Source organism: Brachionichthys hirsutus, chromosome 13 (assembly GCF_040956055.1).
Source record: "Brachionichthys hirsutus isolate HB-005 chromosome 13, CSIRO-AGI_Bhir_v1, whole genome shotgun sequence".
NCBI lineage: Eukaryota > Metazoa > Chordata > Actinopteri > Lophiiformes > Brachionichthyidae > Brachionichthys > Brachionichthys hirsutus.
In genome coordinates, this window is record NC_090909.1 from 2,145,180 (window position 1) to 2,169,071 (window position 23,892).

Sequence of the window (23,892 nt, forward strand, 5' to 3'; positions counted from 1 at the left end):
CCGGGAAGGTGCGGGGTTTGGGGGCGGGTCCTTCTGGTCTCACCTGCGCTGCAGGTGCGTCCCCTTCAGCTCAGTCCGGACGCAGCAGCTCCTCTCTGCTGCTCCTGCTGCTCCTGCTGCTTCTTCTGCTCCGACTCTGTCGCAACCCAAGAACCGAGAGGAGATCCCGAGACGGCTTCCGGTGTAATGAAGACGATCTCCTCCGACCGGCTTCATTATCCGGGACGATCGATCCCCGGCTGCAGCCCCCGATCGATCGCTGCGTCGTCTGACGCTTTATAAACGGCGCAGCCCGGATGCACGTGATCGCTGCGCGTTAATCGAACCGATTATTGCCATTTACCGTCTAATCATCGAGATGTGACGCCCGTGCGGGCTCCGCCACCCGCACAAGCCGGCGGCACGTTTAGCGCACGAATCCCGCGCGTGTGTGTTCGGCTCGTTCACGCTGCGCGGCATTCCGACGTCTCCATGATTCTGAGATTCACATCAGGAGGAGGAGGGGGCGGAGGGGGGGAGGTCCCGACGCCGCGTCCTGCGGGCTCTAGCGGTCCGTCACACCTAATTTTGTTTTAATGGTCGCGCGTGAGAAACGGAAAGAAACGCCTCCAAACGCGGGCCGGTCCGCCCCGTGACGCGCCGCCGCCCCCCCCGGTCCGCCGGGGAGCCGTGACTCGCATACCTGCCCGAAACTGTGCGCCCGACGCGGGAGCGCGCGAACGCAATCGACACGCGGGTCACGCGGCTGCATCACCTGCAGCCCTGACGGCGAACATACTCATAAATTCATTTGAAATGTTTCTTCAGCCAACGTCCGCAGGGAGAGGCTCCAGATCCGGAATGCTGTTCTCATCATGTACCCCCCCCCCCCCCCGCACAAAAAGAGAAATAAATACGTCTTTTCTTTCTATCCTTCTTTAATGTTTGGCATATATGAGCCTTCAGTATCAAGCAGACATCAAGGATTAAAAAAAAGCACTACATTCCCCATAATGCACCTGAAAACAAGCTTCGAATTTTAGGAGGCATTTTTGCACAGAATGACGAGAAGCAGCAGGTAAAGAGGAAGAAGAACCTCTGATGGCGCCCGCTGAGGGTTTTGTTTCACCCACTATTTTACACTCAATGAGAATCAAATCTCTGAATCGTTGAGGGGTAGATCGCTTAAAACTACAAAGAGGATAAAGTCAAACAGAACGAAGTGGAGGAGAGGAATTCATTAGAGATGAGCTGGGAACGCTGAACACAAAATGTGTTAAAAATACACAGAAAACACACACACATCGCCATGGAAACTGATAAAATAGCTGGTCTGTGAAAAGAAGCGATTGGCAAAGCAGGTTACGGAAATGGATGGTCAGCAAGAAACACACGAGGAATGAGAAGAAGAAAAATAAGGAGAAGAATCTGAAGCCTGGAACAGAAGAGCTTCAGATGCTCTGAACTCTGTCAGGTTGTTGCTTTCACGTTTTCCTTCATCACAGTCCGGTCATTTCATTAAAAAACGTTTGATGCAACAACGGAAATGTGGCAGGTCTCAAAAAAAACAAGAGAAAACGAGCAGAAACATCTGAAGAAGGAAAGTTGCGTGGATCTTGCAGATAGAGGGTGGGCAACGGAAGAGGAGAGCGAGGACAAGGGGATGGAGTACAGCACACCACCTACACTGGTCTCCATGGCAACTACCACACTAGAACAAGTGATAATGCAGTTCCCTCCGTTCCGTCTCTGGAAGCTGATCCGTGAGCATCACATGCGCTGAGAGCGAGCGCCGTCGTTCCAGATTACACAAGAGACGCAAAGACAGCCGCCGGCTAATATTACGAATATCGAGGTTGATGGAAGTGGAGGAAAATAAATAACACCTTCTTGTTCCTACCAAAAACCTTTAGAAGAGGTTCCTGCAACGCGTCCTAAATAAATGCAGATGGAACCTCAGACGGTGACGTAGCTTTAGCTTAGCATTTGTGTTACAAGCAATCTGAAACGTGATTTTGTGGCATACGCATTAAAAAGAAAACTTCTTACCAGTAATCTTTTGTTGCAGATGAAACCAAATACTTTACTAAAACACAAACAAGAAAATGCTGAAAACTGACAATCCTGAGATAAAACCTGTTTGTTTGTTTTTTGCACTTAACGACAATAAACCAAGGAATATTAAGATTCTATTTAGTATTTATTTCTGCTTAATTAATTTATAAAAACTCTTCCATGTTTTTCTAGCACCCTAAATGATGATTTGACCTCTGAATCTAAACTGGTTCCAGTGTTCCAGAGATTGGCAGGAACCAAGGAGACGGATCATTTGACTCGAGACTGTGTGAAATGCATCATCAATGTTTTTCTTCGTTAATCAACAACCTGCCGACGAAGAAGAACTCGAATCCTCTGAGCTTCAAGTCTGGTTATTTGATTTTCCTTACACAGAACGAAACACCGGGGGGGGGGGGGGGACATCAGCCCGAAATTACAAGAACAGCCGGAGAAAATCCGCTTGAGAGAAACGCGATCCTTCCGGCGGAAACGTCAAAGAAGGAATTTTGGGAGGTTTTATGCAAAGGTAGAAATATCTGCAGGGTTTACGGCTTCGGCTGCAAAACAAACTTACATCCCCGGTAATGATAGAAATTATGTTAATGATACCAATCGCTTTTTGGAAGAATAACATTTGCAGGCAATTAAATGTGACTCAGCATTCCCATGAGTCAGTTCCCCCGGCTAGCCTTTGATCCGAGACGAGCCGTCACCGGAAATGAAGCGAATTTTAAATAAAACGGGAATAAAAGTGTGTTTTTGGAAATAGGAGATACGAATCATTCCACATTTCAAATGTTTATTTTTTCTTGAGCAATATCTACATTTTAAGAAACAAAAATGTATTGACAGTAAGAATAAAAACACGCCTGTTGGCGTTCATTCACGCCACAATGAATAAAGTTCCTTTCAGCCGCGCGTCTGCCTGAACTCCCCGGTGTTCCCGGCGTTCCCGGTGTTCCCGGTGATGAACTACGCATCAAAGCAGAAGCACAGACCTGTCACCTACACTCATGTTCCCACGGCGCTCTGCCTGACCACCATCTTCTGCCGGGCGCCCCTCCCCACCAACGCGTCGAGCCCCGCCGCTCCTCCTCCTCCTCCTCCCCCTCCTCCTCCCCCGGACGTGTTCGGAAAGCCGTGCGCGGCCACGTATTTCCGGTAAGCCTCCCGGATGATGCGGAAGGCCCGAGCGTTGGCGTACGGTATGTCGGTGACGGGGTCTCTGTACAGCGCGGCCTTGTGGGTGACGGGACACACCTCCTGGACGGGGAGCAGAGGGCTCGATTGGTCCCCGTGGGGGAACGCCGCCTCGAAGGCCTCGTCGTCGCTGAAGGTGATGTAGGTGCGGGAGCACAGGCCGCCGGCGGGCTGCTGGGACGGGGCGGCGGGATTCTGGGGCGCCGCCTGCGGGACGTCCTGATCCAACCTGTGGAAAACAGACCGATATAATATTTAGAGAAGGCGTAGAATCAACCTCGGGGTTCCTGAGGGCGTTAACCATTACCCCTCCACGTCAACGTTTTCTTCTTTTAAGACGGCGTGCGAGACCAGCGGCATCAGCACCGAATGGAAGCGGATGGTCGGCCCCTCGAATCGCCGCTTCTTGTGGACTTCCTTCTTCTTGTCCGCCTCCAGGCGCTCGTAATTCTCTACGAACGGACGGTAAAGCTCACGTCGTTTCAGAGGTCGCGAACAAACGGCGCCCGTTCAGGCGTCGGCTTCTCACCTAGAGATCGGACGTTGATCTCGGCGGTTACTTTGGCCTCGGCCAGCAGCTCCTCCTGGGTCAGGGGCCGGTCCCGGTGAGCGCCCCGCCGCCTCCGGGGGGCGTCCTGGCGCTCCTGCAGGCGTAGGTTGGTCTTCCGGGTATGCTCGCTGGTCGACTGTCGGACAGACTTCCGAGCTAAAGGAAGACGAAAGCCACGGCGTGAAACAGAGAGCGCCCCTCTGTGGACGCCGCCCGTAGCGTTCGCTTCTAAGAACCTCACCCTCTCCGAAGTCTTGATATTCTTGTGGAATCCGCCTTTTGAGCTCCACTTTAGTTTTCTCGGTCTTCTTCTGTTCCTCCGACGGTCTTTTGGGTTTGGGTTTTGGCAACTTTATCGGTTCCTTGGATGAAACAAAGACAAAACGGCACTTCAAGAGCAAATCCACATAAAGACACGCGAATGAAGGCGGAGCCTAGCCAAGCAGCCCCTCCCTCCCTGCCCATCCAGCCACATATATGCATCACACATGTCGCCCACCTCGTACGCTTTAGTCACAACCCGACTTTTCCTCCGAGGCGCCGCATCCTCCTGGTCGCTGTCTGGCTCGTCGCCTTCGTCGATGTCGAAGTCGCTGTCGACCTCGTCCTCGGTGTCGGAATGTTCCCCGTGATACTCGTCATCTCCCGATTCCTAACGCCCAACAAAAGTTCAAGTTCAAGTTACGTTTAAAATACGGGAAAATACAAACACTATTGGGTTTTCAAGTTATTTATTCTTAATATTTAGGTGACGTTTCCGTCGTAAGTCATCCCAGAGACGCCTTTAAGGATCAATACTTGCTCACTCGTCCAATCAAGTTTTACTGATATTCACATTACACATGGCTGACACGCTGTCATCGGGTGTGTTCTCTTTTTTCCGAGTTGATCCTGAACTACTCAGACGAGCTCGGCGCTAGCGCTAAGCTATTAGCTCGTTAGCTTCAGCTACTCACGTCGTTGAAGCCTCCATAAGTTGTCTTGTAGAATTCATCCTCTTCTTCGGCATCCAGCAGCTTTGACATGCGGTTACCCGCAGTCTTTCTGGGTTCACGGCCGACTACCAGACTCATGGCTGTATTCTGAACAATGCTAGCCTTCACAGGCTAATGGCGGGCTAACGCGGTGGAATTAACGCCGCGCAGGCTAAACATTTACGGCTGGTAATGTTGGTGTTAGCTCAGCCACTAAGTCGAATCCATAGCTAGCTCCGGGGTAATACGTGAAATGTGTTCCTTTTTGATACCAAATAAACACACGCTCAGCTAACTGCTATTCGACACATCCGGGGTATTTCATGTACTTCCGGGTCAAGACGGAGGACTTGAAAAAAATAATCGACGTTATAAGATACAGTATATTTATTCCTCCCTTAATCTAATATTCAAATATTCTGAATTCATATGGATTTATTTACATTTATTTCATTCACTTTCATAAATGAGCTCCTGAATAATTTGAATAATTTGAATAATTTAGCTGGAAAAGTTTCCTCCTGGAGATAGTTACATTTACAATCTGCCGAGATGGCCGATAATGCATTTATCAATAGTACAACAATAAATAAACTGAAATATATCTTATTTTTATCTCTACTAAGGGTTTTTTGGTGGCGACCACAAAAAACTCACAAAACTGATCCTTTTTGGTTTTCAAGCAAATGCCCACAGCGCCACCCACTGGTGGAGGTCATCACCACCAATGGACCAAGAAACGCACATAAAAATGGCAAATGACATTCTTGAGAGCACATTAATTTTATTATGTGCTACTTTCAAAAAGTAAAGTGCTTTATTTTGGGGACTGAAGAAAATACATTCCATACAGCTTTAAAGATTACAACAGTGAAAATGTGCAAGTCAATATGGCTCGTAAATTAAGCAGAACGGACGTGCTGTATTGACAAAAGAGTTGCATATATTTGTACATGGTAAACGTTATTATTTTTAAGTTATCTTACTGACATCTGAGGTCAGTATTAATAATTTCCCTTATGCATATTAGTCCAGCAAATAATGGGTTAAACCATAAAATTAGTCAGCCAGGCAAGCCTATTAAATTCCTTCCAGTACATTCTGCATTATAAAATAGTTTCTGTATATGAAGACCAGCAAAGGCAACAGAATAAGTCAGCAGGTAACAGAATAGTTGAAGTCACTACACTTGACATGCATTATGCCCATTAAACCCTTTGATTCTTTTTAATTGAGCCTTTATTACATTGAATCTTTCATAAAGAGAGTTGTTAAAACGCAAGGAAGTTGACATTTTTCATTGAATAAACTCATCATGCAAAGTCACGTCAAAAAAAAAAAAATCTTTGAACTCATCCACTCATATTAGTTTCATGGTGACCCTGCTTTTCTCCATGTAGCTGGATGTGCCTCCCTGATTGTTGGGCGTGGCACTTCGTGGCACGTATGCTATCGTGGCTGTGTGCTTTATTTTCCCTTTGCTCTTGCTCCAGAAGAAGATGAAGATGAAGCATACGCCTACAGAGCTGGAAAATGAGAGGAACCCAATGGTCGTTGCTATCAGTAACGTCTTGACATCGAAGGGGCGCGTTTGAGTTCCATTCCTGCTTGGGGAGGCCGAAGGAAAGGCAAACCCTCCTTTGAGGTGAGAAGGTTTTTTAGAGGACGATGGCCAGCTTCGGACGTGCAAGCTAACCGTCAGGCTGTCATTTCCCGCCGCGTTCGATGCCACGCAGCGATAAGCGCCGCTGTCTTGAGGCTGAGCATAGCGAACCTCGAGCGTACCATTGGCGAGCGCCTGTATCCTGCCAACGCTAGATAACGGTTCTAGCCGTGGGTCTAGCCAGGTGACGGATGGAGCTGGGTCCCCTTCTGCATCGCAGTAAAACGCCACCGTATGCCCCTGATCGACTGTCCCTCCCTGAGGTTTGCGTGTTAGGATGCGAGGCCGTCGACATGTCAGCAGGCCGGGAACAATATCTTGAAAAGTCCAGCCCTGCAGCTGGACGGAGGTCGAGCAAGTCGGTGGATCGCGGCCAAAGTCCAGCTCCAGCCGTCTTTGCACCACCCACAGCAAACGGCAGTCACACGTTAGCGGGTTCCGATCAAGTCCGACCGTTTTAAGGGTCTCCACAGAATGGAACGCTCCGACCTCGAGTGTGGTGAGAAGATTTTCAGACACATTCAGCAACTCCAAACGCGTCAAACCTCTGAACGCCCCATGTTCGATGCAGATCAGCAACCCCCCCACCAGATGAAGTTCCTGGAGCCGGACCAGGACTCCGAGCAGGTTCCCGTGAATGTGGGAGATCGGATTATAAGAAAGGTCAAGGTACACAAGGTACACAAGGTGCTGCAGAGGGACGTACGGGACCGCAGCGAGCTTGCAGTGTCTGATGGTGAGGGACGTCAGATTTAAGTCAAAGAGAGAGTTTCCTGAGAGGTTCTCTAGCCAGGGGCAGCGAGCGAGAACCAACTCCTTGAGGCGCTCCAGGCGACTGAAGGAGTAGTTGGGCAGCGTCGAGAGGCCCAGCTGGTGAAAGCAAAGAATCCTCAGCCCGCCGAGCTGCGCGAGAGCTTCTGTCGGCACGGCGGTGAGGTTGCGCCCGTCGAGGTGAAGCTCCTGCAGGCTGGTTAAACCGGCGAAAGCTTGACGGGAGACGAACACCAGCTCATTACCGGTTGCTTTCATTAACTGCAGGAGCGTCAAGTCAAGGAAAGTAAAGTCTAGAAAAACAAGGATTTCATTGCTGCTTATGTCCAGAAACTTCAGGTTTGACAAACCAACAAAAGCCCCGACAGGAAGGATCTTAAGGCGGTTGCGAGCCAGACGCAGACTCATCAGACTTTGCAAGCCGACAAAGGCCTCGACTTCGATGGCCGACATGATATTGTCGCTCAAATCCAAGTCTAAAAGTTGTGTCAGGTTCCGGAACTGCTGCCGCGGCAGAGTCTTGATCCCGTTGTGTGTTAAATTCAGCAGTTTGGCGTCCCGTGGGAGAACGATGGGCGCCGAGGCAAACCGGCCTCCAGAGCAGTTCACCTCCGGCGGCTCGGCGTAGCAGCGGCAGGGCTGAGGGCACGGCCACCGGGTCTGGGACGTCAACGCGACCCCCGCCGTCAACAGGTAGAGGGCTCCCCGGCACAGCCACTGGTGGACGGCGACCCCCTCAAACATTGGGTGGCCTGTCGGAGGCCAAGAGACAGACGGACAGACGGACAGAGGAGTTAGTGATGTCACAGCAGAAACGTGACATCGCTCCTCCTGCAGCTCCTCTGGGAGCGCGAAATCTCGAGAGTGAAAATAGTGCGCAAAAGTGAAATCGCAGTTACAAACACGCAGACAAACACGCAGACAAACACGCTGGAACATCAAAGGCTCGTGACTCACCCGTCTCCTCGGTCTGGGGGGGTCGTCGTTGCGATAGCTCCGACTGGTGCCTGGATAAATTGTTGCTTCAACCCTACGACCCAAAGCCGGGTGGAATCTCTGATCAATCAGAACCACCCGAGAAATAGATCCGAATCAGAACCTGCGCCGTGACAGAACCAGAGACGCATCACATCAAGAGAGCTCCGTCCTCCCACAGAGAAGAATTCTTCCTCCGGAGGAAGAGAACCCCCCCCCCGTCGCTTCTCCGTCCTCATGGCAACAGCAACCTGGCTCCGGATGCGAGAGCGCTCGGGTTCATGCTGGGGAATTACACGGTGCAGCTCCTGGAGTCCATCCAAAACGCTGCTCTGGATGACAGGAGGCAGGAACGGGTCAGCAGAAACACAGGGACACCGGGAAAACAGCAGATGGGAAGGAATGATAATCAGGAGTGTCTTGACAGCCTGCATCTGAAAGGCTGGCACAGCAACGCTGTCTTGGTATTATTTAGATTTTTAGTCATGGTAAAAGCAAACTGAAGCTCCAAACGTGCCACTTTGACATTCACGTCTCCATCCGAACCCTGGGCTCACATTTAAATGTCTACAGCTGCGTCAGATCAATAAATTCATCTGGTTGTTGTTGTTGTTTTGCCGTTTCAGAGGAACGATGAAGCGAGACCTTGAATGTCTCGCCCACACCTTCATCTCCATGCAAACCACAGTCTGTCTCTGAGGTCGCTCAGTATGCAAATCGCCCCCCCCCCCTTTGCATGCTCGCCCGCTTTGTTTGAAATAAAAAGGATCTGGACATGCAGGGATCGTCTTTTCTGTTGCTGGTACAGATTAGTTGTGGATAAAGGAAATGGGATGCCTTGTCCCAAATCGGAATGAAACTAAACACATTCTGAGATCAAATCAGTAATAAAGTATAATGTGTTAAAATAAACTTGTGAATCCTGCAGGTCTGATCTTTTAAATCGGTTTAAATCTCAACACAACAGGATTATTATCTCGCAATAATCCGCATAATGTAGCATATTTAGATTTATTTTATTTTTTAGTGCACACGGAAACAGCATCACTGTAAATAGTAATAGTTATTATGGTTGAGGTCATTTGCTTGTTTCTGCTTCCCCCTAGTGGTCAAATAAATAGATGCCCAGACCCAGTTTAATGGTCTTCAGGTGTGCAGTGAGCATGGAGGTAAATACCCTCTCAGTACTGCCCTGCTGATCTCAGGTATAGATCCTCTATTCAGCATCTCTCCTCCTGAGTGAAGAAAACTGCTCTCTCTTCTCATTTTTCCTCAAACTAACGATTGGAAACTTGCCTGCTCGGCCTCCCGGTGGAGCTCAAATGCCTCCTGGGACTTCGTTAACGCCTCTAAACGTTAACGGGCATCACCTGGCGGTGTGTGACTGAACCCCCCGCAGCAGCCGTCCAATCAGAGCACGGAGTCCGGCCAATAAAACTCTACAGCTTGTCACCGTGGCCCGTCAGTTCACCTCCCCAGGTTCAGACATGTTTCGGAGCTTGCTTTCTGTCGTCCTCTGCGGAATTGCGATGGCCGTTATGGATTTTGAGCTGGACCGGCACTGGGAGATCTGGAAGAAAGCGCATGAGAGAAGCTACTCTCAGCAGGTACGTCTCGGGCTTCTCTCGGACCCTAATGGGTCTAACGAAAGGGGCTTACCTGAACGCCGGACACCGATACTCTGGATCGTCCTCTCTCTGTACCTTAACCCATCGTGTTTAAGTTCTTTTTTATCACCTGTGGTCGACATCAATGCTGCATTCCCAGATTGAGGAGTGTGGACGCCGGCGGATATGGGAGGAGAACCTGAACATGATTAGCCTTCACAACCTGGAAGCCTCCCTGGGTTTGCACTCCTACGAGCTGGCGATGAATCACATGGGCGACTTGGTGAGTCGGGGGGGGGGGGGGGTTGAGCTCTTCCTGAAACCCGTGGCGACGGAACGTGTGGAACTGAGTCGGACTTGTTACACTCGTAGACCGCTGAGGAGGTAGCCGGAATGCTCTCTGGTACCATCGTGCCCGATGAGCTGGACAGAGTCCCTTCAGAATTCTTCAAGGTCAACCTCAGTGTCTCCGTCCCTCCCTCGGTGGACTTGAGGGCCGAGGGCCTGGTGACAGAGGTGAAGCAGCAGGTGGGGGGTCCCAGCAGGTGCCGTGACGAGTTTTTGGCACACGAGCGGTTTGCATGTAACAAGCGAGCTTTCCTCTAGGGCTTGTGTGGCTCTTGTTGGGCCTTCAGCGCCGTTGGAGCTCTAGAGGGACAACTAAAGAAGACCAAGGGAGTCCTGGTGTCCCTCAGTCCGCAGAACCTCGTCGATTGTGCCACGAAACACGGCAACAAAGGGTGCGACGGCGGCTTCATGACCAGCGCGTTCCAGTATGTCATTGACAACCAGGGGATCGAGTCGGACGCCAGCTACCCTTACATCGGCAGGGTGAGCTCCGGCACCGGATCCCTTCCAGGCCCGCAGGTAACTCTTGCGACACCGGTGACCTCACTCTTCCTCCCTCTCCAGGCTGGTCATTGCAAGTACAACCCAAGAAATCGTGCCGCCGGCTGCTCGAGCTACGCCAGCCTACCCAAGGGGGACGAAGCGGCGCTGAAGGCGGCCGTGGCCCACGTCGGCCCCATCTCTGTGGCAATTTATTCCTCCAGCCCCAAGTTTGTCTTCTATCGACACGGTGAGTGTCGGCCGCTTTGCGTTTCTCTTTGCGTTCCGGTTTAAATGCTCCCTCCCTCGCTGTTTGACAGGCGTGTACAGGGACAAGGCGTGCAATAAGAAGGTGAACCACGGCGTGCTGGTCGTTGGCTACGGCACGGAGAGGGGGCACGACTACTGGCTGGTTAAGAACAGGTGAAGGCAGTGTGGATTTTATATCAGGTTTTTCCTGCTACTCCTCCTTTTAATGTGTTTAAATATCCTTCCGTTGTAGTTGGGGCACAGCGTATGGTGAGGAAGGCTACGTCAAGATGGCTCGGAACAAGGGCAACCAGTGTGGCATCGCTCTCGCTGCTTGTTACCCCATCTTGTGATCGGCACGTTCTGATCGTCTTCCTCTGCAGTAACAGGGGAAATGATTTTAAATAAACTGGAAGAGAATTTACGCATTTGTCTTGCTGTGTTTGAATTGTTGGCATAGCTAGGCTTCGTGGAGCTGCACAATTGACAATCTCTTTTCGGAGCACTGGAAACTGAAAAGCAATGTACAGTCAGTTATTTAACCTCTAATGGAGGTCGGTCTTTCAGTCAACCTTGACTTTTGTCAGAATGACGCACTGCGAGGATCAAAGACTTGATCGTTAAAGGTTTTCTTGCCCACCTCTGAGCACGTAATGGCGCAGGAAGGCCGCGAGGGGGCAGCAGCTACATTTGTTTTTTCAAAAAGAATTGTCTTCAAATGTTTGTGCAAAGTCAGCACGTAGCTCCACATCGCTAATAAAATGCCTCCTACCAGCTTTGACTCGAACATGAACGTTGAATTCATGTTGTGAAATGCAAACCATTACGTTCCTTTTCTTTTGGCAAGGTTTATTTTTTTTCATGTAATTGATCACTTTCTTCTTGGCACTGGATGATCCCAGCATAATCAACAACTTTCACAATAAAATAAATACAGCGCCTTTTCAGCATCACTAAAATATTCTCAATATCTGGAAGTACCGAAGTTTCGCAGTCTCCATTTACAAAAACAAATGACACACGATAGATTCTTGATATATCGAGCTGCTTTTTTTTTGAATAGTTTTCATTGGTCTTTTAGTGCCACAAACTCCAAACTTGCACGTACAAACATCTACAGTTTCCACACACATTACATTGATTTTTCAGTTGAACTCACTCAGAGTAAAACTCAAATCTTTTTCTAAACGTCTCAGAATCGAACTGAACAAAGAGGCAAACTGAAATCCCTTCCGGTCCAAACTACAAGCGAAGGATCCCGGCGGATGGAGGGGTCGTTTTGTGGCACGGCCGAAGCGCTCCTTTCGGGATCTGTTCTGGACAGTGGCGCTTTAGAGTTGGAGGAGACGGAAACGATGCCATAAAAAAAGGCCTTCATCCCTCCATCGGACCTTCATCATCACATTCAGTCTTCAGACCGGCGTTCGCTTTATTTTAACATCACTGCCGCAGTCGACTGAAAACCGCTGACCCTTTTCAAAAGTTTATACATAAATATATATAGAATAAAAAGTCTACACATAGTAACATTAAATGGTAAACTTTTACATTTTGGACAGGAGCTAAAATTTGACGGGGGGGGGGGGGGTGTTTTCTGTTTTCCTCAGATTTAGGGGGAAAGTTTCCGTTTCTTTGCTCACACATAATCAGACTCATGCAGAAAAAAAAAACCTGTCAAACTGGACTTTTTGTTCGTTTCGATGAACGTCCTGACTCCTTTAAGTTTTCCCATCTTTCCGGTCTTAACTCTCGGTGGTGTGACGGGAGGAATCGCACGATTACAAGCGTCCGCCTCAGACATTCAGGCATATATAATGAAATAAAAGCCACCTGGGTCCAAGGTCGAGCAGGAGTACAGTCACCACTAACTTACTTTCAGAAGGCACGCTCACATTTCACCAAGTTTAACCCCACTTTGATTAAGAACGATCACTGCAAGCAACAGATTTATGTCATCGTACGACAATGAAAACACCGGTTGTTGCTTTAGACAAAAACAGTCGGCACACAGGACGTCCAAGAACTCAGACAACACGACACAAACATGCGTCACGATCAGTTACAGAGGGATGGGGGGGGGGGGGGGGGGGGTGTAAAGTGGGATGCTTTTCTGAGGCTGGCTATCTTTACTGTAGCAGCAAAAGAGCCCCCCCTGAGTTCTTTACTGCACATGTCGCCTCGGGTTCTCCTCCTCTGGTGTAAATGTATTCCCGTGGTCCCCAACCGAGCTGCATTCATCGCAAGGATGAAGTAGAAAAATACACGACAGTTTATTCAGCTCACACACGCATATACGACGGCGTCATCCGATCATCCGCCCGCTGCACGGACACGACAGGACACATTGGGTAGGAACAAGGCCTGCAGACAGCTAGTCGATGGAAACGCAGTTTGGGAGACGCTCGCCTTCACCTTCGTGTTCACGTTCGGTGTGAAAGGATTACGGCCGCGCCCTCAGAGCTACATTGTGAGGCTAAAGCTGGCGGGTTGTTGGTTCGGTCCAAAGACAGCACAAACCGCCCGACGCCTCCGGAACGCAGTCGTCGAATCACGTTTGTTAAAGGAAGTTCGATGGTTTTGTGAGAAACTTCGAGAAATGCGAGATTATGTTGAGTCTTTTTTTTAATCCTAGCGCAGAGCCTGCTAGCTGTTTCCCTCCATTTCTGTCCTTTATGCTAAGCTACGCTAACTTCCTCAATGATTTCATCTTTTCATCGGCCTTCTCGTTGGATTGTCTAATGATTCTTTTAAACTTTATCTTGCTCTCTCACACACACACACACGTGCACACACACACACACACAATGAATGTCCTCAAGTCTAATAACATGCGCTATTCTCGCTCACTGATTGTCGGCACATGTACACCTTTGGAAAAGCGATACCAAAGTAGCGTAAAGAATGGCGCTCAATTACTTGATGATTCCCGGTTTAAGTCACAGAAGGCTTCTTTTTTTTTTCACACACGGCAGATCTAGGGAAGGAATGACCGGAACGGAAGAATGGAACGTCTCTCAGACGCCTCTATTTTCCTCTCCAGATCGGAACGACTGAAGCTTCTTTTTGCAGATTCTTCTTTTTTTTTTTTGGAGCCGCTGTTTGTACTTAAAGGTCAAATTATGTCTTGATGCTATGATAAGATTGGCTGCAGTTTGACACCACCCCCCCCCCCCCCCCCCCGCGGATGCCAGCTGTTTGGTTTCGGCCGGTGTGCGTGCGGGACGGATTAGCATGGTTGTAAACGTGATCCAAACCTTTCACCACACCTGAGCTGCTGCGTGGCGTCTATGCCGACTTCCTTCCTTCTAGATTAACCCCAAACATTCCGCTGCTGGGGCCGTAAAGTGGTCCGTTAAAAACGATGGCGGTCAAACAAATAAATCAGAGGCTTCCGCTCGTCTCACGTGACAAAGACACACATGCAAGTCCACACACACACACACGTTACACAAGCATCTGCCTCCATAATTCTTCCCGTGTTCAGCAACAAGGAGGGGGGGGGGGGGGACCATTAGTTTACCGCTGAATCCTACGACTATTCCAATTTACGACAGAGAATCCTGTGAAATGCATCTTCGCCGGTCCGAGGCCCGGCTCCGGGTCAAAGGTCAGCCGGTGCTTTTAGAGGGGAAAATGTTATATGGAATTCTGTTTTTCTTTTTTCTATCGAGCCCGAGCATCAGTCTGGGTGAACTGGTCTGGAAAACGTCACAGCAGATTCAAAAGCAGCACCGAGATCAAAGACAGATGAGACGGAAGGACACTGCAATCACATACGGGGGGGAAAAAACACCACATACACGACTAAATCTTTTCATGCCCACCCCCCCGGAATGGCTTTTAAGTCTCATCTCTTAATTTGACTTCTGTCTTCTCCGTTTGATATCCGCCCCGAGTCGCCCCCTGCTCAAATCCGAGGTTAATTTGGGAGAGTTCGTCTGAAGGTGTCGTCGTCCGGATAATCTCTGCGGTTTTATACAGATTAATAAATGCAATCCAATTCAAAGGATTCTGGGCTTACAATGGGAATGGCGGTCTGTCCTGTTGGCGTGTGTTGGACAGCGCCCGAAGCTCCCGGGTGGGGGTGGGGTGGGGGCGTTCCAGCTGCCCTCTGCTGCCCACCGCTGGCCGTGTGTTTTACTGCAACACCTGGCCTCGTGTTTCGGGCAGCTTCGTTGCGAGGAAACTTCCTGCGGCGAGCGCGCCGGCGGCGAAGATGATGGGCACGGCCTTGGTGATGCCGACAAACGATTGGAAGATGCTGATGCCCAGGACGGCCGCCAGCTTGCAGAGGGCGTTCAGGAAGCCGAACGCCGTGGTCCTGAACGGAGGAAAGGAACCAATCAGAGTCCGTATGGAAGAACGGGAAAACTTTACAGCCTAGATTTAAAGACTCGTTTTAAATTCCAATAATAATCCAGCATAACGAGTCTCCAAGGATACCCCCCCCCCCGATCAGAGCCGGAGGAGGTTATGTGATCGCCCGTGTTTATCCAATCAGGCAATTTAAAGGAATCGCCATAGCAACATTACATAATGTGTTACATCCGGGGAGGACAGTGAATAAAACATCCGACTGATTGCAGCCAAATCCGTAGGAGTTCAAACGTTCAAATAAACAGAACACGCCAGAGACAACAGGAAGAGACGGGCGCCACCTTTTATCCGAGGGGTAAAGCTCCACCGTTATCACATCCAGGGCGTTCCACGAGGCGATGCTGATGCCACCGAACAGGCACAGCAGGGCGATCATTCCCGACTCGCTGTTCCCAAACATCAGGAAGAAACAGCTGACGCACGAGATGATGCTGGATCCCGCTGGAGAGAAGGATGCGACGGCACAAAGTGAAATAGGCGCCGCGTCCACCAGCGACTTACCCACGTCGATCAGATCCCCGCCTACCCAGCATCCGTAAACGGCCGATTTTATCCATCAGCAGCGCGGAGACGATGTTGCCAGGCAACACTGCCAACGTGCCGAGGAAGTTGACAAAATATATCATGTAGGCATTGTTGAAATCGTCGCTGAAGTCCAGCATGCAGCCCTCCTTGTTGTGGAGAAACGTGCTGTTGATGAGTTTACAGTCGACAAACCTGTATTTGAACAAATCTGTTGAAAGAGAAACGGGAAGATGTTTTTAATGAGCGTTAGAAAAACGTCTAAATCGGGACGGAAAAATCCTATTTTTGCCCCCTAATCTTGAGAAATTATTTGCTTTTTTCCCCCCCAAAATCCGGGTTTGAAACAGTGGTTTTCTTTATTTGCCCTGAGTTTTACCTCTCAGGCACATTGTGCCGACTAACACAGGAGGATCGGATCTTTTATTTGCAGCTAATCTTCCTCTGTGCGACGCTACATCATCCTTCGCTCTGGATTATTTCAAATGGATTCCAGGAAATGTGAAACCACTGACGTCGTTAATATCAGTTTCCCTTGAGGTTCCAGCCTGGCTTTTATTGTCTTTTCCCATTTGGCTCGCCTGCAGCTGCACAAACTGCACGACGAAGGCTTTCCAGACGACACCGTCTCCATATTAATGACCTCCAGCAGCTTTTTCTTTTTTAAAGCGAGTCGGGCGTGAAAAACGCTGAATAGCCATAAATCCATTGATACGTAATATTATGGGCTGCCTTTCAGGGACGAGAGACGAACACCGGATGTGAAGATGATGACATTTAAGGCTTATATAGCAGCGTCATTAAATTCTCAGGCACAGGCTGATTGAAAGCAAGCAGAGAGCGAACCACAAAGCCTTCAAAACCACAACGGACTGCAGCCTCTATTATACTACACTATGATACTACACTATTATGCTACGCTATAATACTACACTATTATGCTACACTATAATACTACACTATAATACTACACTATTATACTACACTATAATACTACACTATTATGCTACACTATAATACTACACTATAATACTACACTATTATACTACACTATAATACTACACTATTATACTACACTATAATACTACACTATAATACTACACTATAATACTACACTATAATACTACACTATTATGCTACACTATAATACTACACTATAATACTACACTATTATACTACACTATAATACTACACTATTATGCTACACTATAATACTACACTATAATACTACACTATAATACTACACTATAATACTACACTATTATGCTACACTATAATACTACACTATTATGCTACACTATAATACTACACTATAATACTACACTATAATACTACACTATTATGCTACACTATAATACTACACTATAATACTACACTATTATACTACACTATAATACTACACTATTATACTACACTATAATACTACACTATAATACTACACTATTATGCTACACTATAATACTACACTATAATACTACACTATAATACTACACTATAATACTACACTATTATGCTACACTATAATACTACACTATAATACTACACTATTATGCTACACTATAATACTACACTATTATGCTACACTATAATACTACACTATAATACTACACTATAATACTACACTATTATACTACGCTATAATACTACACTATAATACTACACTATTATGCTACACTATAATACTACACTATAATACTACACTATTATACTACACTATAATACTACACTATTATACTACACTATAATACGACACTATAATACTACACTATTATGCTACACTATAATACTACACTATAATACTACACTATAATACTACACTATAATACTACACTATTATGCTACACTATAATACTACACTATAATACTACGCTATTATACTACACTATTATACTACACTATAATACTACACTATTATGCTACACTATAATACTACACTATAATACTACGCTATTATACTACACTATTATACTACACTATAATACTACACTATTATGCTACACTATAATACTACACTATAATACTACGCTATTATACTACACTATTATACTACACTATAATACTACACTATTATAATACACTATACTACACCATTATACTACACCATTATACTACGCTATAATACTACGCTATTACACTACACTATTATAATACACTATAATACTACACCATAATACTACACCATAATACTACACTATTATACTACACGATTATACTACACCATTATACTACACTATTACACTACACTATTATAATACACTATGCTACACCATTATACTACACCATTATACCACGCTATAATACTACACTATAATACTACGCTATAATACTACACTATAATACTACACTATTATAATACACTATACTACACCATTATACTACACCATTATACTACGCTATAATACTACGCTATTACACTACACTATTATAATACACTATAATACTACACCATAATACTACACCATAATACTACACTATTATACTACACGATTATACTACACCATTATACTACACTATTACACTACACTATTATAATACATTATACTACACCATTATACTACACCATTATACCACGCTATAATACTACACTATTATGCTACACTATAATACTACACTATAATACTACGCTATAATACTACGCTATAATACTACGCTATAATACTCTTGTCCTGACCTGTATTGTAGAACAAGCTGGCGATGAAGGTGCAGTTCCTGAAAAAGGTGTGCGTCGACGTGATGTCCTCAAAGTAGCACTCCTCGAACACCGAGTCCTCGAACACCATGGACTTCATCTTCAGGTTGAGGAACCTGCCGGGCATGTCTTCATGCTTTACCGTTGATTTTCATCCCGACATGAATCCGACTGGACCCCGTCTAATCGACCTCTGACCCCCGCCCCCCCTCCTTACTTGTCGTTGAAGTAGTGGCCGTCGCGGTGCACTTGGTTCTCCAGCGTGAAGTTGAAGGTGACGTGCTCCACTCGCTCCTTGCTGAAGGTCTTTGTGCGCGACTCGTACTCCTGCTTCTGGATGTATTTGATCATGTCCGGGAACCACACCGTCAGGCCGTAGTAGCTGGGGGGGGGGGTCACACGGTCCCGTGGAATTAGCCTGGGCGTGAACGTGGAACGTTTTACCCGTTCGTTTGTGTTTTTCGTTTACCTGAACGACATGGTGAACCAAACGGCCATGAGCATGAACGTGGTCCGCTTGTACTCCGGCCGGAAGCAGGCGACGATGTTATTCCGTATCTGCAAACGGAGAGAAGAAACAAATGAGCCAACGCCTTCCCTGACGTCTGATTGGGCGGGCAGCCGAAGGCCCGCCTCCGCAGTCACTCAGTTGTTCTTCTTACGAGTTCTTAGAACTGGACTTTCGGGGGGGGTGCTAATCCACGTCTAGAAGCTAACCTGTCGTCCAGCCCCGTGAAGCCTCTTCAAGTTAAAGCGTTAAACAGAAGGCGTGGGGGCGGGGCGGGGCGGGGCGGGCGGGGCGTGGCCCAATGCAAATTAAACATGCCATGTTTCCGCCCACGCCCGGGTGGAAGGAAACCACTGGGGGGGGCCGTTAAAAGCTTCCCTCAAGCTGCAAAAGGCCGACGCCTCACACTCTGGCTGCAGCGCTAAATATTTAAAGGGGCAATGACCTCAGCTGTGATCTCTTCGGGGGGGGGGGGCGCTCGCCTCACCTGCTTTGAGAGGCTCATGATCTTCAGGCCGTAGCGCCGCCACACGGCCGTATCGGTGCCGCTGTCCACCAGCTCATCCGCCGGTTTCACCGTCTTAATTGTGGTGACCTGGAATGAAACGGACCTTCAGCCACCGACGTTTCGACCCAAGACATTTCTACGATTCGGACGTTGCTCTCTGGGGATCGCCCCCCCCCCCCGTCGGGTACAACTGGCGTTAAAACCGTCCGGCCTGTCGTCCAAAAAAAGACGGTCGCTCCAAAAAAAAAGGTGCCACAAGGAGTTTGCGTCAAGATTTTGGAGGGGAAGGGTCTGGATTTCTCTGATGCTGGCTAACCAACGACGCCTCAGAGAGCCTTATGAGAGAAGACGTTGCGACTTCCTGCTTGTGCAGATCGATGGCGCCGCTGAGACGCACTCACTGAAAACACTTTCTCCGGGTAGCCCTTCGATCGCATGTTGGTGTCGTGAACCAGCTTCAGGATCATCCAGCCTTCGTCGTGTTTGCCATTCTGCGTGGGCAAAAAGCAAAAAGCAAAAAGTCAGTAGCCCAGCTTTTAGGTTTTCAACCAGCAACTTTGACCAAGAGCCAACCCCCCCCCCCCCCCCGCGCCGACCTCCAAGTAGAAGCGCGGGCTCTCCGGCATGGCGCTGAGGGCGGCGATGGCTGCCACGCAAGGGAACGCGCAAACCAAGACAAACACACGCCAGCTGTGGAACTGATACGCCGAACCCATCTGGAAACTCCATCCTGAGAAGACAAAAAAAAAAACACAACCGGGGAGGTAAGACAGATAAATACGACGCAGGAGTCTGCAGGTTAATCTCCTCACCGTAGTGTGGGATTATAGCCCAGGCCATGGCGGACGCATAGATGCCCCCGATCATCCAGAACATGCAGAGCCAGCTGAGGTGCTCGCCACGCTTCTCCTGGGCGAGGAATTCAGAGTAGAAGGAAAAGACGATGGGGATCGAGCCACCGATCCTGCAAAAGCAGAAAGCAAACTCAACCCGAGGAGATGCAGAGCTGCAGGTAGAGTTTAGCGTGGCAGGTTAACAGAAATGACCCCCCCCCCCCCCTTCTCCTTGCTTATTTTGTTTTCGTGTTTTCACATTGATCACCACGGAGCAAAGCTAACTCACACAAGCTGGGAATCTGATTGATATCCCTGCACGTAGATTCCAGAAGCTCAATTTGCCGCTTCACTAAAGCTTTAAATTAACCCCCCCCCGATCTGTGTTTTTGCTTTAGTCAGCATAACCCAAACCTTTCATTCATAATCAATCAAAATATGGAAATGATTGCGCTCAAAGTTACGCAGGTGAACGTAGAACGTTCCGTAGAACGTTCCGTAGAACGTTCCGTAGAACGGCGGCCCCCAAACGCATCGCGCGGCAATTTACCCAACGCCCGAGAGGAGCCGGCAAAACAGGAAGGTGCTGTAGCCCTGGACGAAGGAGGAGAAGAAGGAGAAGACGCTGTTGATGGAGAGAGAGATGAGGAGAGACTGTCGGCGGCCGATCCGGTCTGCCAGAGCCCCCCAGAGGAACGCGCCGACCATCATCCCGAAATATACAATCAGACCTGCGGAGAGAGAAGAAGATATGAAAGTCTTCCTCCGCTCGAAGCTCGGTAAGCTTAAGTGGGAAAACATCTCTCTCTCTCTCTCTCTCTCTCTCTCTCTCTCTTACTCTTTTCTTTCCCAGAGCTATCAAACGTTACTCGGGAGTAAACGGTGTGTAAACGGGGGGGGGGGGTTAAAACACATTACGGGGTCCTACCTAGCATGCTTTTGTTAGGCTCAGACAGGCACATGTCCCTCTCGGCGCTGGGCAGGACGAAGCCGACCACGAAGATCTCGACGCCGTCCGCCATGAGCGCCAGCCCCAGCACGAAATACAGCGTCCACTGGAACTTCCCGTGGCCGCATTCTTGCAAGATGGTCTCGTACTGCTGCGCCAGTTCCTCCTGGTCCTTCCTCCTCTCGGCTTCGGACACGCCCACATCTTGGAACTGCTGGGCGCCGGCCCTCACCGAGCCGGGGCCCCCGGCCAGGCTGCCCTTCCCCGAATCCGCCCTGGGGATCCCCTGGTACTCGCCTTCGTAGATTTCATCGTCCTCGTCGTGACCCTCCGTGGAGTCGCTGTGGCCGCCCTCGTCCTCGTTGGCGGCCTGGCTGTCGCCACGGTAGTAGCCGCCTCCTCCTCCTCCGCCTCCCCCTCCGCCTCCCCCCCCCTCCTGGCTTCCCTGCGTCGGGTAGTCGTCGTCCTCCTCGAATCGGCTGTAGGAGCGCTTGCTGTACTCGTCGTTCACCCGGTCCACCGTGCGGCCGGCTTTCTTGGACGCTTGTCGCTTCACTTCTTTGGCGATGTCTTTGGCACCTTTTATGAATGCAGTCCGGTTTTGGTAATTGTCCTCCATTTTTCCAAGAGGGGGGGGGGGGGGGGGGTCAAAGGTTTGGCGGCAGGGCAAACTGGATGCGCCGGGATGTCAGTCGGATCAGGAGGCGCCTGACAGATTTGAGGACTCCGAGTATTTCTGTGGACAAAGTGGAAATATGATATGTTATTACTAAGGGCGCATACTCGTACATGCAAGTACTCAAAGGTAAGTAGCTGTACTTGTATTCGGTCCCGCTTTATCCATAACCGAGTCGCGGGTGTTACTGCACCTAATGCAGCCTAATCCCAGCAGTCTGGGGGGGCGAGAGGAAGGGGACACCGGACCCCATCCCAATGAAAGAGACCCAAAAATGTCCTCAAAGAGACAAAATGCATGCAGATAGACACACATTCATTGAGCCCGTGTTTACGTGGGTGCAGCCATTAGCGCAGCAAACAAGCTAATGACCCCTTCAAGAGGCCGTTTCCACTCTGCAGCAGGCCCAGCAGCGATTGCATGCATGATTTTTTTTAATGGATGTCTCGGCGCGGAAATGTCCTAAATGCTTCAGTTCAGGTTCCCGCAGGAGAACGCATGAGCACGGCTCGGATGCAACCGGATCACGCCCAACAAGGACGGCAACATTTTCAACATTTAGAATGTTTCCCCATCGGCGGTTTCACACGCCATTTTCCATAACGCTGAGCTTGAATGACTCGACATCCGACTGCATCCGTGTTGCGGCTCCAGCCCCACGTCGGTCCCTAATGGATTCACATGCAGCAGCGGCTGATCTATTTTGGGCAGCAACATCCAGACACGAAGCCACAGATCCTTCACCGGCACCGACCGAAGGGGGCCCACGGTCCTGACGCTGACCCTAGCAACAGTCGTCATGGAGCCGAGCAACGGAAGCTCGGGTGGATCTATGTGTTCATGGAAAGGAAAAAGCTTCAATATTATTTTGACCACTAGGAGAGGGAGCAAAAAAAACCAGGCTGAGCAGCCTCGACAGAGACCCCCCCAAAAAAAGGGTGACCAAGCAAGACACGAAAATTCATCTGGATAGGTTTCTCATCATTGGTGAGACTTTCACATTAAACTGGTGCCATTTAACATTTTCATCATATAAAGGCAGGAAATTCTGTAAAAACGCATTCTGGGACCGTCGGCACCGAAACAAACGTTAAATAAATCCAGTTTACCGATAAATAGACTTCACCTTTCGTGCAACAGGTAAGTTTTAAGTGTGCTCAATTCCTCTTTTCAGCCCCATGCAGCCAGGAAGGGGGGGGGGGGGGGGAGGGGGGTGGTTGGACATTATTGCTCCCTATTAGAGCCGTTTATTGTCCTCCTCCCGTTCAGAAATCGATCAGCATCAGTTTACCACTTCCTTGTGAGGCCAGACGGGAAAAAGGGACGCGTGAAGGTTCCGGTCGGTCCTGATGTGTTCTGATGGATCATATTGGGCACCGAACCGCTACAGAAATTACCCCCCCCCCAAAAAAATTCCTATATTGTGCTTTTTCAGGCGTAATATAATTTAATGGATTTTATTTTTTTCCATGGAAATTTGCTCCCAAGATTCTTTTCAAACATTGAAACATCAAAGTCTGCGCTCCTGTAATAACTGCCCGCATTGATGTTAAGGAAAACAGGCCTCTTGGACTGCAGGCCAATTTACACACATCACCGGATTACAATATCATCTCCCACAAATAACGGCCGATCGTCTCCTCGACTCAATCCCGACATCCGAGCTCAAATGGTAGAAATCACGAGCGGCGGTGTCACGATTTAGATCCGATTATAGATCCGATTACGGGCCCGATTCACAAAACCCACCTTAATTGCAGCGTGAAGCGAGAACACGCCCGACGTCTCTGCCTTTACATCTAACAATCATCGCCGCTGCGTGACGTCATAGACCCCAATAGATCATTAATATCCAGCTCACCTTTAATCTGCGACGTGGTCCCTTTTCAACCCGGAGATGAGGAGGAGGAGGAAGATGAAGATGATGATGCGCGCGGCGCCGTTGCTGTGAAGCGAATGATGATGCTGCGCGCTTT

General features: G+C 48.8%; 4 protein-coding genes across 4 annotated transcripts; 1 reads left to right on the forward strand and 3 right to left on the reverse strand.

The window, feature by feature from the left end:
- Nucleotides 1-2,828: 2,828 nt before the first annotated feature.
- vps72a (vacuolar protein sorting 72 homolog a) lies at nt 2,829-5,059 on the reverse strand. The gene is made up of 6 exons (XM_068747305.1): nt 4,744-5,059; nt 4,287-4,439; nt 4,029-4,149; nt 3,767-3,943; nt 3,545-3,689; nt 2,829-3,466 (listed from the first exon to the last, which is right to left on the reverse strand). The coding sequence occupies exons 1-6, from the start codon at nt 4,858-4,860 to the stop codon at nt 3,049-3,051; spliced, it is 1,131 nt and encodes a 376-aa protein (XP_068603406.1). The 5' UTR covers nt 4,861-5,059; the 3' UTR covers nt 2,829-3,048.
- A 1,062-nt stretch (nt 5,060-6,121) lies between these two features.
- Nucleotides 6,122-7,939, reverse strand: LOC137903276 (leucine-rich repeat and immunoglobulin-like domain-containing nogo receptor-interacting protein 1). Its single transcript, XM_068747421.1, has one exon. It carries the CDS (start codon nt 7,937-7,939, stop codon nt 6,122-6,124), a length of 1,818 nt encoding a protein of 605 aa, XP_068603522.1.
- A 1,718-nt stretch (nt 7,940-9,657) lies between these two features.
- LOC137903083 (cathepsin S-like) lies at nt 9,658-11,207 on the forward strand. Its single transcript, XM_068747210.1, has 7 exons — nt 9,658-9,777; nt 9,938-10,060; nt 10,150-10,305; nt 10,384-10,608; nt 10,690-10,855; nt 10,926-11,028; nt 11,108-11,207. The coding sequence occupies exons 1-7, from the start codon at nt 9,658-9,660 to the stop codon at nt 11,205-11,207; spliced, it is 993 nt and encodes a 330-aa protein (XP_068603311.1).
- A 3,784-nt stretch (nt 11,208-14,991) lies between these two features.
- LOC137902905 (synaptic vesicle glycoprotein 2A-like) lies at nt 14,992-21,859 on the reverse strand. Its single transcript, XM_068747007.1, has 12 exons — nt 21,220-21,859; nt 20,842-21,022; nt 20,271-20,422; nt 20,055-20,188; nt 19,860-19,949; nt 19,438-19,545; nt 18,912-19,000; nt 18,660-18,824; nt 18,425-18,558; nt 15,758-15,964; nt 15,513-15,672; nt 14,992-15,175 (listed from the first exon to the last, which is right to left on the reverse strand). The coding sequence occupies exons 1-12, from the start codon at nt 21,857-21,859 to the stop codon at nt 14,992-14,994; spliced, it is 2,244 nt and encodes a 747-aa protein (XP_068603108.1).
- Between the last annotated feature and the right edge of the window lie 2,033 nt (nt 21,860-23,892).

Coding starts and splice junctions, on each gene's coding strand:
- vps72a (XM_068747305.1), bottom strand. CDS start 4,860: ATGAGTCTGGTAGTCGGCCGTGAACCCAGAAAGACTGCGGGTAACCGC. Junction 4,440..4,743: donor CTTATGGAGGCTTCAACGAC/GTGAGTAGCTGA, acceptor GTTGGGCGTTAG/GAATCGGGAGATGACGAGTA. Junction 3,690..3,766: donor GATCAACGTCCGATCTCTAG/GTGAGAAGCCGA, acceptor GTCCGTTCGTAG/AGAATTACGAGCGCCTGGAG.
- LOC137903276 (XM_068747421.1), bottom strand. CDS start 7,939: ATGTTTGAGGGGGTCGCCGTCCACCAGTGGCTGTGCCGGGGAGCCCTC.
- LOC137903083 (XM_068747210.1), top strand. CDS start 9,658: ATGTTTCGGAGCTTGCTTTCTGTCGTCCTCTGCGGAATTGCGATGGCC. Junction 10,306..10,383: donor TGACAGAGGTGAAGCAGCAG/GTGGGGGGTCCC, acceptor GCTTTCCTCTAG/GGCTTGTGTGGCTCTTGTTG. Junction 10,609..10,689: donor GCTACCCTTACATCGGCAGG/GTGAGCTCCGGC, acceptor CTCCCTCTCCAG/GCTGGTCATTGCAAGTACAA.
- LOC137902905 (XM_068747007.1), bottom strand. CDS start 21,859: ATGGAGGACAATTACCAAAACCGGACTGCATTCATAAAAGGTGCCAAA. Junction 20,189..20,270: donor GGCTATAATCCCACACTACG/GTGAGGAGATTA, acceptor TTGTCTTCTCAG/GATGGAGTTTCCAGATGGGT. Junction 18,825..18,911: donor TGGTTCACCATGTCGTTCAG/GTAAACGAAAAA, acceptor CCCCCCCCCCAG/CTACTACGGCCTGACGGTGT.